This window comes from Pyrus communis, chromosome 12, assembly GCF_041283825.1.
Source record: "Pyrus communis isolate YQ-2024b chromosome 12, ASM4128382v1, whole genome shotgun sequence".
Lineage (NCBI taxonomy): Eukaryota > Viridiplantae > Streptophyta > Magnoliopsida > Rosales > Rosaceae > Pyrus > Pyrus communis.
In genome coordinates this window covers 6544728-6559631 of record NC_142576.1, presented here as the reverse complement: position 1 = coordinate 6559631, position 14904 = coordinate 6544728, and the positions used below count along the sequence as shown (strand labels likewise).

General features: G+C 37.9%; 3 protein-coding genes across 3 annotated transcripts; 1 reads left to right on the top strand and 2 right to left on the bottom strand.

Annotated features, from left to right (window-relative positions):
• The first annotated feature begins 780 nt into the window (after positions 1-780).
• On the top strand, positions 781-3427 carry LOC148692246 (uncharacterized). Its single transcript, XM_088680767.1, has one exon. It carries the CDS (start codon positions 1052-1054, stop codon positions 1667-1669), a length of 618 nt encoding a protein of 205 aa, XP_088536893.1. The 5' UTR covers positions 781-1051; the 3' UTR covers positions 1670-3427.
• Positions 1685-3375, bottom strand: LOC137746212 (uncharacterized). The gene is made up of 2 exons (XM_088680766.1): positions 2581-3375; positions 1685-2469 (listed from the first exon to the last, which is right to left on the bottom strand). Exons 1-2 carry the CDS (start codon positions 3269-3271, stop codon positions 1985-1987), a joined length of 1176 nt encoding a protein of 391 aa, XP_088536892.1. The 5' UTR covers positions 3272-3375; the 3' UTR covers positions 1685-1984.
• Positions 3428-7998: 4571 nt separating the features above from the next.
• LOC148692245 (uncharacterized) lies at positions 7999-14152 on the bottom strand. The gene is made up of 4 exons (XM_088680902.1): positions 12927-14152; positions 10000-11795; positions 9697-9875; positions 7999-8241 (listed from the first exon to the last, which is right to left on the bottom strand). Exons 1-4 carry the CDS (start codon positions 14150-14152, stop codon positions 7999-8001), a joined length of 3444 nt encoding a protein of 1147 aa, XP_088537028.1.
• Positions 14153-14904: the final 752 nt, after the last annotated feature.

Genomic DNA, 14904 nt, shown 5'->3' with positions numbered 1-14904 from the left:
GCTCCAATTTCCATGATTTTATTAGTTTTTTATTTTTTATATTTTCCTTGTAGTCTGGGAGGGATCAGTATCCTCTCCTGATCCTTGTATGAGGATTCTCATGAACAAGGAATGTGGGAATCCAACGGTTACAAATAAGGGGTCCTTTTAAAGTTATAATAATTATAGCCGTTGGATTTTCATCCAACGGCCTACACTCCTTGGTCATGAGGATCCTCATCCTTAGATCAGGAGAGGATCTTGATCCGTCTGGGAGGACAATTTGTCAACTTCCCGGATGTGTTTTTGTCTTTCATTTGTTTATTTTGTGTTTTTTTGCCAAAATGATCCCGATACTGATATAACTACTTATTTTAATCTTTGATAATAAAAATCAATAGAAATAGTCATTGAGCTTGTCCATTATAAATTGTTTTATTCATTCCTTGAAAAATCTATCAATATCTTCGTTAACTGGAGGAGTTGGTTTGACAAAATACTCTTAAAATTGTGGTTACTGGTCGTTCACGTGACTATTTAACGAGGATATTGACAGATTTTTCAACGAATGATCAATATGATTTACAGTGGACAAAGATCTCTTATATCGATTTTCATTATCAGGACCAATCTCATAAACCAGTTTAGTTAAAAAGCATTTATTTAATTGTCTAAAATTTGGATTATCTATTGTGTTATTGTCTTTCTTTTTGGACACAAAATTGTCTTGGAAAGACATGGAAGAAAAAACAAAAGAAAACTAATGAAAATGACTTGAAAACTTTGAGTTTTAATGATAAGGACAAAATAAAGGGTAAAGTGAATAATATCATGTTTGACTTTTTAGTATAAAAATATGGTTTTTCGTTAAAGTGAACAGCAGATTTTTTATTAAAACTTCCAAAAAAACAAATGGTTTTCGTACCGCCGGCTTTCGCCATTGTTTTTAGTTTATTGCCGGCTTAGTCCCAGCTGTTGGTGTTTTCCTGCCCTCTTCTGCTTCTTCTTCATAAACCTGCATCTTGTTTGTTCCTTTTGAGCAATCTGAACACGCTACATCTTTAGGGTTAGGATGAGTTTATCGGAAATAACCGAAGAGAAGGATGATGATGAGAGCGAGTTCTTCGTCGATCCAGAAACTCAGAAGGAGAGGATAAGGCGGATTATAGAGTATCAGAAATCTCTATATCGGTCTTCATCTTCTTCGTCTTCTTTGTCTTCCTCTTCTGCTTCCTGTTCCTCGTTTTCTTCAGCTCGGAGAAGTAGCAGTTTGTTAGGTTTGATGAAAGTAGGAAACACATCTTTGAGGAGATTGTTTGACATGGAGCATACGAGTTTGGCGAACCATTTCGAGGATTTCAGTGGCTCGTCGATAATTAAGCCTATCCTTCTATGGGGGAGTGATACGGATAATGAACACGAAACCCGTTACCCCTGGGAATCCATCAAGCAGTTTAGATCAATAAATCATTCCAGGATTGATGATGTACAGGATAAGTTTGCTTCAGATGGTAACTTGGGTGGAGATTATGGCTTTCGGGATAGGGAGGTAAGAATCGGCACCTGCAAGTTGACTAGGAAAAAGTCATTTAGAAGATTACCAGGATTTGGGTTATGGAGATGCAGAGGATTTAGATTTCGATTGAGATTAAGGCGGCTTAAGATTGTTTTTTGTAGAAGAAAATGTTGATATCAGCCTGCAGACTTGTAAGACGAACCACATTTGTTTATATATAAAAGAAAAGGTTAAGCTCTATTAACACTGAGACATGGAATGTCTTCCATAACTTGTTTACAGAATCTAACATTTACAAATAACAACCAAACAATGGGGCTAAAAACTCGAAATAAAAGAAGATTGATCGAAATTTGTATGATCGGGAAAAAAAACTGAATGAAAAAAAGAAAAGAATTGCCATAGCTCTAGCTCTTGAACCAAAGCTAATCCCAGAAACAGATAATTTCCAGTCTGCGACTTCGTCGCTGATTGAAGATGCTTCACCGTTTATTTGCTTAAGATTCTTGATGAACTGTATATGTCGTTGCAAATGATGCAATGGTTGGAGATTAATCTCTGCATAATGCTTCCTTCTTGGACTACTTCTCTGCTGCTTTGCTTGTTCCATAGGTGTACTCCGTAAGTCTCCCCGCTAAGCTGAAGCAGCTTTGCTTTTATCCATCGTGAATGAGCCGGGCTTCCCGGCTTTTTAAACAGCCCCCCGATCCTATTCCAGTCGACGGGGTAAAAGGCGAGAGGGGGTAGAATTGTAAAGTTATAACCGGGTCGGTTTTGCACCCTCAGGACCACTCTGGAGACCAGGTAGGGACCATTATGCCCCCATTTATTCCCATCAAAAGTCAGGGCAAATTCCTTCATGAACTTGTGCAGAAGGGGATGACTCGCATCAAAGATCAGAACTGCATTATTTAATCTGGTCCAGTTCTTCGAAACCACATCCACACTTTGTGCACCGATCGAGTTTCTCAATCCTGAGAATGATTTCAAGACGATGAAGTCTGCGTCTAAATAAACACCTCCATACTTGTATAGAACTGCAAGTCTCATCAAATTCGACAGGTTCTGGGCTAATGGAATCTCACCGGGGTCTCTGTTGCCTCTCTTCATCCCAGCAAACCAGGTTTTTGCCGGTGTGTTGTTGAACAGAAATGACAAGTCCGGTGTCACAGCATGAACTTTGAACCCACTATCCTGCAGCGGTTTCAGAATTCTGTAGCCGTGCTTGGAGTCCATACTTCTCGAGATAATCATCAAACATCCGCGTGGGTGGGCTTTGAAGAGACTCTCCATAGTCAAGAACTCTCTGCTCCCAAAAGACCTCGCTGGTGAAATCCATGTCATAAAGAACTGACCCTCACAATCCTTGTTAAAGAATTCCAGAACACGGCCATGGAATTGCTTTGCAGACTTGTCTGACTTGAGAATGTGAAATTCTGGCAGCTTGCTTCGGAACCAAGCAATTCTCTCTTTTTCTGTGACATTGAAAGGAGGAACAAGAGGCCTTGTGTTTTCTCTACCAACTTCAATGGTCTCTTCCTGCATGGAACGCAGGACTAAGCGACTTACATCAGAGTTGATCAGTCGGCCTGCAGAATTATGATCATAATTCTGCAGCAATGGAGAAATCGCTTCATTGTTCGACGCCAATGACTGTTCTGAGTCGCTATAGATGATACTATCGGTATGGACGATGAAGATGATTGCGACAATTGAAAGAGTGCAGAAGACGTGAAATTTGGCGAGGCTAAGTAGGCGGCTGTCGATTCGAGTCATGGTAATTGTCAGAGGAGTTGCTGCATGGGGAAAGAAGTGAAGTTGAAGAGATATAGCTCAAGAGGAACTTTCATGGCGAATAGATCAAAATACTTGACGACAGACACGCTTATACAAAAGAAAGGTTGGTTGCAGGCTTTCTATAGTTCAATGTTTACTCTTTAGGCGTCTGGTGTTGAAGCATTCAATAATCTGAATTTTTGGTAATAGTCAAATGGGTAGCCGCCTCTAAACGTATGCCCTGACCTTTGTATGGAATATGGTAATACATAATTAAAATAGTAAATGACTAGTTCGTTTAGCGGTCCTTTATTTTTACTTTGGTGAAGGATGTCAAGTTCAACTCACACCCAAATTGACACTGCAATACAAATGCATTCCACAAACCACCCTAAGGTTGCATCTATTAAACACTATGTCAGATGTCAGCAAATGTGTTAATTTTGTATGTCTACGTAATTATTGTTTAATACAAATGTATGACTCATTATGACTTGTCAAAGTATATTTGTATCTCCTAAAATTAATAAAAAAAATATTGATGGTCCATCACATTATCGATAAAAAGATGGTGATGGAAACATGTTTTACAATAATCTTTATTTAATCATTTAAAAAAGCCAATAATCTTTGTTCATTGATTAGGGAATTGCCCTATTGCTTTAATTTTCAATGACTTAGATAGCAAGCGACCTTGGTATTTCTGACCAACCCATACTTTAGCATTGAAAATGTAATTTCATCAAAGCATAAAGGGTGGGCCCTTCCGTGAAATTAAATTGTTTAACTTAGAAAAAGGGGTGATCAAAATTATCGGATTATTTAACAACTTGGCGATGTTGTTGGTGTATTTATTTTCCTCATACGTCCATTTTTAGTGGACCTAGAGAGGGGGATACATTGCATAAGGTTTATAAAACAATGGACTTATGTAATTGTGTTGTGTCTTGTTCCTTATTCTTTTGTCCACGTGGTTATATTGGATAATTCATCTTTTCCTATTGAGTTGAAATGTTATTTATTCTAGTGGACAGAATATCGATTGTTTTGTTACTTACATACATTAGCTTTTCCTACCTGCAACGAAATCTGTTGTGTACAAATTCTTACATGTATATAATCATAAATATTTTTCTTTGTTATAAAAAACCATGACATGTGAGTAAAATTTTCCTCTTGTGTGTTACACAACATCTCTCATAGACATGATACAATCAATCTGTTTTGAGGTGTATAGAAATTCTTACATACAATTAAGAATATACACTCTTGTATCTACATCTGTCATCAAGTGAGACATCATTTAATCGTACATTAACAAATGAAGTGATGCAGTTAAATTTTTCTTTATTACGAAAAACCGTAACATGCAAATATTTTCTACCGATTACACAACATCTCTCTGACTATATGATAAAAATAACGATTTTTTTATACCTCGTCATCCACATTAGTCGAAGATAAAACATGTACAAGTGGCTTAAAGAATAATGTTTAACAATACTATTTTTAACATGGTGATTTATGTTTCAGATAGTATGTTGAAGGGGTTTTTTCTGTTACTGAAATAAAAACTAAAAAAATTAAAGTGTGCACATAATTACAATATAATTTGTTAGCTAATATGATCCACGCAGTACCACTTGTCAACTATTTTGATTTTCTCACTAATTAGTATAGTATTTATTTTTCTTCGTTTTATTTATCGATCAAGAGGTCGCATGCAACATTTGGAACATGTAGCAAAATTATTCAAGTCTTAGTTTTAAGCAACGCACGTAATCGCATATGAAATATAATTAATATATATAGTGCCAGCAGAAAAATACGTATATATTATTCGATTCAAGGGGTTGGGTCCATGCAACTTGTGACTTGTTTTGCATTGGGGATTAAGATAATCCTTACAAATTATTCCGTGATTACTTGGCTGATTCATGTTAATATTTTGTGTTATATGGTAGATAAAGTGTCTTTATTAATGATATTTTTTATTACATATATAATGTGTTAGATAAGGTATGTACTCGGTCTTGCTAAAACATTGTTTTTATTCATTGATGTAGTTGTTGTAACAATTTCTTATGAGTTGAATCAAATTGGATGGGGTCTTGGAATATTAGCTCCAAGTCCTGGTTTAGTAGAAAGTAAAAAAATATATATGGCATTAATAGAAGCGAAAATGTTGAAATGAAAAGGTTGCTAACATTCTTTTCAACATAAGAAATCCGCCTGGTTCAGAAACATTCTAAGGTTGTACGTGTATAATTGATCATTAAGCTCGTCAAAACTTAAGTGCAAGAACGACTCCCAACTTTGATTATTATGCTGGGAGCCATCCACTCTAGGCAGTTGTACCTCGTAAAATTCTCAATAGAGAATAATTATCTGATATAACAGTTCTAGAAGGCAGACAAAGTTACGAATTTTGCTTGATTTATCGAAAAAACTAGTATCTAACCCAAAAGTCAATATCAGTAGAAACATCAATTTTGCGTGTACAACATGATCACTAATAATTAAACATAACTCCCTAATTATTGTATAATATGACCAAATAACTGAACTGTTCATTTGTGGAAATGTTGAACAAACTAGAAATGGTTCTTAATAGCAAATGACGTTTTATTGTAATGGCGGAAATTAAAAATGCACCAATAGTACCCTTACATTATGGTGGGGATTCAATCTCCACCTTGACTGTAACATCCCACATCGTCCAGGGGTGTGGATCATGTAAGCCTTATATGTATATTCACATCTCTACCTAGCACGAGACCTTTTGGGAGCTCACTGATTTCAAGTTCCATCGGAACTCCGAAGTTAAGCGAGTTAGGGGCGAGAGCATTCCCATGATGGGTGACCCACTGGGAAGTTCTCGTGTGAGTTCCCAGAAACAAAACCATGAGGGCGTGGTCGGGACCCAAAGCGGACAATATCATGCTACAGTGGAGTCGAGCCCAGGATGTGGTGGGGGCCGGGGATGGGATGTGACAATTTGGTATCAAAGCCAATCCCTGACTGGAAGTATGCCAACAAGGACGTCGAGCCCCTAAGGGGGTGGATTGTAACATCCCCATCGCCTAGGGGAGTGAATCCTGTAAGCCTTATATGTATATTCTCATCTCTACCTAGCACGAGGCATTTTGGGAGCTCACTAGCTTCGCGTTCCATCGGAACTCCGAAGTTAAGCGAGTTGGGGACGAGAGCATTCCCATGGTGGGTGATCCACTGAGAGTTCTCGTGTGAGTTCCAAGAAACAAAACCGTGAGGGCATGGTCAAGGCCCAAAGCGAACAATATCGTGCTAGGTGGAGTCGAGCCCGGGATGTGATGGGGGTCCCGGTCGGGATGTGACATTGACTGGCTCTGAGATATTAGGACCCTAAATAAAAGGTAGTAAATGGGCCCTTGTATAAAAAAAAAAATTCATGCTACAAAGCTAATTTATATGTCTATAGTTTTATTCATAAAAAGGTTCTAAATAGAGTATCACTACTTGAGTTATAGTTGAAATCAACAAAAAATCAAGAAATAAATAAATAAATAAATAATTTAGAGCAAAGCTGGCAGAATCAAACTAAAAACATAAAAGTGATTTCTCTTATGCATGGAGGTTATATTTCTCTTATTCACATGCAAAACCTAGAAAATTTCCCAAAGATGAAGTGTTTGTGCCACCAACCAAGTTGGTACATATGTAGATGATATCGTGTTTCCTTACTAATTCCCCTTTCCACTAACATATAACAATTTGACCTATTTACGCTATCGGTTGTTAAAAAAAAAAAATTGTCACTATTAATGTAGAGAGGTTTCCTGTGACCTTTTGAGAACAATAATATTTGCCAAATAAAAAGAAGCTTAAGATAATATATATATATATATATATATATAGAGAGAGAGAGAGAGAGAGAGAGAGAGAGAGAGAGAGAGAGAGAGAGAGAGAGAGAGAGAGAGAGAGAGAGAGAGAGAGAGAGCTTAAACCGCTTTCATTGGCAATTATTATTTTATACATTAGAGCATCTCCAATAGAAGTCTTTATTTAAGGACTTCCAACACCATTTTTTAGTACTCATTTAAGGATTTAAAGATAATCTTTGTGTCCCTAAAGAAATATTGCTTCCAACGGGAGAATCCTTATAGTAGAATCTCTAAATTTGAAGTTTTTATGATTTTATGTGACAATTTGATTAGATGCACATTTTTTATTTATATATTTTTTTAATTAATCAAAAATAATAAAATAAAATAAAACTAATGAAAAGGATTTCAAAATTTTAAATTTTAATAAAAAATTATGTAATAACTTTATTTAATAATTAGAATAAATCTCAATGTCAAATCAATCCAATAAAACGGCCCAAGCAAAGTAATTTATTGAGATTCCGATTTTACCCCTAACGTCTTTTATTGGCCCGTTTATTTATGTCTGTCCCCTTGGACTTGAAGGAGAAAAGCTGATTCACTTCAGTTGGCGTTCCCCAACGCCCGTGATTCCATGAAATTCAATCCATTGCTGCTTCTGCTGTTCTGATCGCGAACCCTAAATCCCAAACTCCTAAGCCCAAATCAGATGGGCAGCAAAAGCAAAAGCAAAGAGAAGAAAGCAGTTGGAGGACTCAATCGACGACGATAAATTACTTTGGTTGATTAGATTTGCTGTACACGTTCTTCTTAGACAGGGTGTGCTTGGTATTAAGGTGCAGATCATGCTCGACTGGGATCCTAAGGGAAAGCAGGGACCAATGACTCCATTGCCTGATTTGGTGACCATCCACACCCCCAAGGAAGAACAATATCTTCCAGTTCCACCCGAAGAAATCGACATAGAGCCAGTTCTGGTTCCAATATCTTCCAGTTCCACCCGAAGAAATTGAGTTTTGATTCATTTGTAAACTTATAGATATAGGAAGGGAATTGGTTGTCCTTTTCTGCTTCGATTTTCAGCGCATGATCTTGTTTACTAGTCTACGGATTTAAAAATTAGTATTGAAATAAATGGCTATGCAATATGACAATGGGGTTCTGCCAATTTATGACAGCCTTTTCTTCTTCTTTTTTTTTTTTTTTTTTTTTTTTAATATTCAGTTTTCACAAGAAAACATGAGATGAACACATGGTGTCTTGTAGCTATTAGAATTTGCAATTGAAACATATTCTTTTGCAATAGAATCAATAATTTGCAACCTTAGTTCATTTTTCGCGTTTGTGCAAAACTACACTAGTACTTTTGTAACACCATTGAATGAAATTCTATGTGTTGCATCTATAGATGCTCTGAAATTGTGTTTTTGTTTTAGAAACAGACAGTGTTCAATTTAAGAAATAGTGATGGTATCCGTGCTCAGTTCTAGAAATAATCAGTGTTCAGTTTAAGAGACAATATTTATGAAACTATAGAAAAATTACCCACACTATTTCAAAAAATTGAATCAAAATTACACACATTATTTATGGAAGATAACAAAATAAACACTATTTCTGAAACAATAGCAAAATAATCCACACCATTTCTGAAACAAAATAACTCACATTATTTCTGAAATTACTGCAAAATAACCCACATTATTTCTGAAATTGAACCAAAATAACTCATGTTATTCCTGGAACCACAACAAAATAACTCACACTATTTCTAAAACTAAACCATAATAACCAACACTATTTCTTGAAGGGAACAAAATAAACAATATTTCTGAAACTACAACAAAATAATCAACACTATTTCTGAAATTGAACCAAAATAACCAACATTATTTCTGGAACTACAACAAAATTACGCACTATTTTTGAAAAAAAAAAAAAAAAAAAAACTGAACTAAAACAATCCACACTATTTATAAAAGAAAATAAATTTCTAAAACTACCACAAACCTACACTATTTATAAAATTGAACCAAAATAGCTTACTATTTCTAGAACTACAGAAAAATAATCTACACTATTTTCTGAAACTGAAACAAAATAATGCACACTATTTTTAGAATAACAACAAAATATACATCTATCTCATAGACGATAGATTATATGTTTTTTCTATAAAATAAATGAATATGTTTTGAATTAATTAATTAATTAATCTTTTTGCCCGTGAAAAATCCGATGTTGGTCCCTTGAAGGCCAAGGGAAAATAAGCAACCTTTGAGCCTTAATTTCCATGGGAAAGAAAAAGTAGATGAATGAGTCTATTTATCTCCAAAGTGGTTCTCTAACACGAAGATAGGACTTGCACCTGAAAGAGTTTCTGATCTTAATTATAATACTTCAAAATCCCACACTTTCCAAGCCTTACGGGAAGGCTTTTATATGTACATCACATCAACAACTTTACATATTAAATTACTAGGTGACAGCATGTACACCCATGCCTCAGCACTATCTATACACCTTTACATATTAAACTACACACACATGCAGCAGCACCATCTGCTGTCTTCTGACAGCAGCTTTAGCAGTAACCAAGCACGCATGGGAATACCAAGCACGCATGGGAATACTTCGGACAGCACACATGCACCTGCACATTCCTTCCTGCTGTTCATGAGTCAGCAAATGCTTGCTGTGCTGTCTGTACAGTTTGGCCTGCTGTCCTTCTTCCAATACTTGGGTTAACAAGAAAAGCTTGAGCTTGACTTCGTCTAACACCCCCCCCCCCCCGCAAGCTAACAGGTTGAGGAGCAACTGGAAGCTTGGACACCAACAAATTGAATCGAGACGAAGACAGACCTTTGGTAAATAAATCTGCAAGCTGATCTTGTGAACAAATATAATTAACCAACAGTTCACCACGAACCACTTTCTCCCTGACATAGTGATAATCAACCTCTAAATGTTTGGTTCTAGAATGGAACACTGGATTGGAAGCAAGAGCAATTGAAGACACATTGTCACACCATATTTGAGGTCGAGTAAGATGTAACTGCAAGTCCCGAAATAAAGACCTCAACCACGAAAGCTCAGCTGCGGTGTAGGCAAGTTGCCTATACTCGGCCTCAGCACTCGATCGAGAAACAGTTTTATGTTTTTTTGAACTCCATGAAACCAGATTTGAACCAAGATAAATACAAAACCCCCCAGTTGAATGCCGAGTATCCAGATTCCCAGCATAGTCCGCATCTGAAAAAGCAGAAAGATGAGTAGTACCTGGCTTGTAAAGGAGACCATGACTATGCGTCGTCTTCAAGTATCGTAGAATCCGTTTGACTGCCATCCAGTGAAGAGTTGTTGGAGCATGCATAAACTGGCATACTTGGTTAACTGCATAAGATAAATCGGGACGAGTTATCGTTAAGTATTGTAGAGCACCGACAACACTACGATACATTTCTGGTTTATCAAACGGATCTCCAACATATGCACTGAGTTTTTGACCAGAAGACATGGGTGTAGAAATCGGTTTGGCATCAGTGAAATGTGTGCGTGACAATAAGTCAAGAGCATACTTGGATTGGCACAAATGCATTCGATTTCCATCGTACTTAACCTCTACACCCAAAAAATAATTAAGTAGTCCCAAATCCTTCATGGAAAACAAAGTACCCAGCTTTTGAATTAACTGAATGATGTGAGAAGAACTGTTGCCAGTAATCAGAATATCATCCACGTAGATGAGCAGGATAAGATACACCCCTTTTTGGTTGAACACAAACAAACTATAATCACAAGTTGATTCCTGAAAACCAAGTTGAAGCAGGAAATCTGAAAACCTCTGAAACCATGCCCTCGGAGCCTGTTTAAGACCGTAAATGCTCCGTTGAAGTTTACAAACATGATTGGGTAACTGTTGATCAACAAAACCCGACGGTTGACGCATGTAAACTTCTTCGTTCAAGAAACCATGCAGAAACGCATTTTGGACATCAAGCTGCCTAACTTGCCAACCTTTGGAAACTGCAAGACTTAAAACAAGCCTAATGGTGCTGTGTTTAACCACAGGACTAAAGGTCTCATTATAATCCACACCAGCCTTCTGATGAAAACCATTTGCGACAAGGCGAGCCTTGTAGCGCTCAATTGTTCCATCTGCATGTCTTTTCAATTTGAACACCCATTTATTTGGGAGCAAATTCATCTTTGGATGAAACGGGACCAAACTCCACGTGCCACATCGTTGTAGCGCATTAAATTCCTGTACCATGGCATTTCTCCATTCCTGAGACTTGACAGCTTGACTGAAACAAGTCGGTTCAATTGGAAACTGATCAACAGTTACATGCATAGCATATTTAGGGTTAGGTTTTTGGATGCCAGACTTTGATCGTGTAGTCATTCGATGGTCATTATTTTCTGACAGCACTTGTACTGATTCCATGGATTCCACAGCTTGTTCATGTGAAGGTATGGGTGATGACAGAGGTAAGGCCAACACGGGTGTAGTAGAGGGTGGACTGGATGAGTCAATTGAAGGATTGGGGACAGGTTCAGACGGTGCAGTGGAGGGTAAGGAAAGAATTTCATTAGAAGGACAATTTTGACGGAGAGGAATAGCAGGTACATTAGGTGAGTGAGATAAAGGAGACGTGCTAATATCATCAAAATTAAATAATACCACGGGAGAGTTAAATGTACCTGAATCGACGACATTTTCTGAGGTAGATGTGAGTCCCTTAAAAGGGAAAGAGTCCTCATCGAATAGGACATGGCGAGACAAGTAAATTCGTCTTGTGGACAATTCCAAACATTTGTAGCCTTGGTGATTCAATGAATAACCTAAGAAAACACAAGCTTTTGATTTTGGTTGCAGTTTATGTTGTGTGTATGGGACTAACCATGGAAAACATCGACAACCAAACACTTTCAACATGTCATACTTTGGAACTCTTTTAAACAACTTCTCATAAGGTGACATATTGGATAAAAGTTTTGTTGGCATGCGATTTATCAGGTACGTAGCGGTAGAACAAGCATCAAACCAAAACTGATTAGGAACGTGAGATTGAGAAAGCATAACTATACTGGTTTCAACAATATGGCGATGTTTCCTTTCTGCAAGTCCATTTTGTTCAGGATGTTTTGGGCAGGAAAAACGTTGTGAAATCCCACTGTCAGAAAGAAACTGTTGAAAAGCACGACTTTTATATTCCCCCCCTTCATCACATTGAAAAGTTTTAATGACAAGATTAAACATGTTCTCGACAGTGGCTTTAAATTTTACAAATATCTCAAAAACTTCACTTTTATTTTTCATGGGAAAAATCCAAGAATACCTAGAGTAGTCATCCACAAACAACACATAGTAACGAAAATTTTCATTAGAAATAACGGGAGAAGACCAGACATCAGAGTGCAAAAGTTCCAATGGAGACGTAGAAACAGACTCGGACAAATTGAAAGGTAACTTTTTACTCTTTCCTAAGGGACATGACTCACAAAAGCTTACATGAGGAGGACCATGAAGTGGTACTAGTTTATTGGAAATTAAAAACTTAATTATTGAGTTGGCAGGATGACCAAGTCTAGCATGCCATTTTTGCACTGAACACCGTACCCCTACCAAGGCTGACATTGAAGACTGGAACCGTCCACTGCCATTTGGAAATGGGTATAACCCATTCTCACATCTCCCTCGGAAAAGCGTCTTCCGAGTCTTGAGGTCCTTAACAAGAAAAAAATATGGGAAGATTAGCAGGTAGCAATTGTTGTCTAAAGTAAACCTATGAGCAGATATGATGTTTTGAGAAGCAGTTGGGCAGTGAAGAACATCATTCAAATCAAAAGAACAAGCTTTAGTATTTAGTTGTTGGAAACCAAAATGAGAAATAGGAATGCCAGAATCATTACCTACACCTCCAATAGTTTCATTACCAGTGTACTCTTTGGGATTAACCAAATTTTGAAGGTCAGGAGTGACATGTGCATTCGCACCACTGTCTAACAGCCAGGTACCATTGGATTGCTTGTTGAGAGTAATAGGCGAGGAGGACATGGCTGTGAGTTTGTGAGCAGGAATTCGACCTTCATAAGCATAATTCATCCTTTGGAAGCAATCAAGCGCAGGATGACCTGGTTTGCCACATATTTGGCAAATAATACGCTCACCAGAAAACGAGGATTTCTCACCATTAAACTGCTGGTTGCGCTGATTGGTGGGATTGCGGGGATTGTTGCCACGCTGATTTGACAGAGAAGCACGGGTGAAGGAAGACATTCCTCTTCCATTCCCACGCGATCGTCCACCACCACGTCCTCTAGTGGCAACGAAGGCGTTGACAGGTGCAGGTGCAGCCAAGGAATTATTCTGATCCACCATTCGTCGTTCAGTTGTCAACAGAAGTGCCTCAAGGGTGGGATAGGTGATCGGGGTATCCCTAGCTTGAGCAGCACTTACTGTCATCTCAAATGCAGGTCCTAGATTGTTCAACACAATCTGCACGAGTTCATCATCACTGACCGGTTGACCCACGAGAGCAAGATTATCAGCAATCGCATTCATGCGATCCAGGTAATCCGCAACAGAAAGATTACCTTTCTTTGTCTGCAGCAACTCATTCCGCAGAAACAAAATTCTGTTCTGAGAAGTGGAGGCATACCTTTGCTCTAAAGCTTCCCAAGTGGCACGCGCAGTTCTCTTGCTTGCCACAGTAGCTAAAACAGACGCTGTCAAGGAGCCATTTATCCAACTCAAGATCATTTGATCTTGTTGAATCCACGCACTGTATGCAGGATTGACAGTGGTAGCACCATGCAAGTTTTTTGGAGGGCACACCAAAGTACCATCAACATACCCCATCAGATCTCTACTTTTGAGAATTGGGAGAATTTGAGCCAACCACAGTGGGTAGTTGGTTCTGTCAAGCTTGATATTAACAATAGTGGAAAACGGATGAAACTGATTGGTGGTAGGTGGGTTGGTGGAAGAACTGACATTGTTTTCAGCCATTGAAGCGTGGGAAAAAAAAACAAACAGGATCTAGTCGTTAGACAATGAGAGGCTCAATACCATGAAAGAGTTTCTGATCTTAATTATAATACTTCAAAATCCCACACTTTCCAAGCCTTACGGGAAGGCTTTTATATGTACATCACATCAACAACTTTACATATTAAATTACTAGGTGACAGCATGTACACCCATGCCTCAGCACTATCTATACACCTTTACATATTAAACTACACACACATGCAGCAACACCATCTGCTGTCTTCTGACAGCAGCTTTAGCAGTAACCAAGCACGCATGGGAATACCAAGCACGCATGGGAATACTTCGGACAGCACACATGCACCTGCACATTCCTTCCTGCTGTTCATGAGTCAGCAAATGCTTGCTGTGCTGTCTGTACAGTTTGGCCTGTTGTCCTTCTTCCAATACTTGGGTTAACAAGAAAAGCTTGAGCTTGACTTCGTCTAACAGCACCAACCCCAAGACTAGAAGAAACCGATGAAGGGCTTAAAATGCGTTGGGGGTCGAACACCATCTTCCTCTTATCTTGAAAGTGGTCTATCCATTCCTCAAGAATTTTTTCTAGATGACTGGTACATTGACTAAGCTGGAGTTCCCCTCTAGTGATGCCACATGTCCATCTGCTTTCGTTTCATAAAAATCAATTAAATAAAAAAAAAAATTTAGTATACTCGAAATACGAATACATATGTCATATATCATTATCGAATGGAGGGAGACAAAAAAAA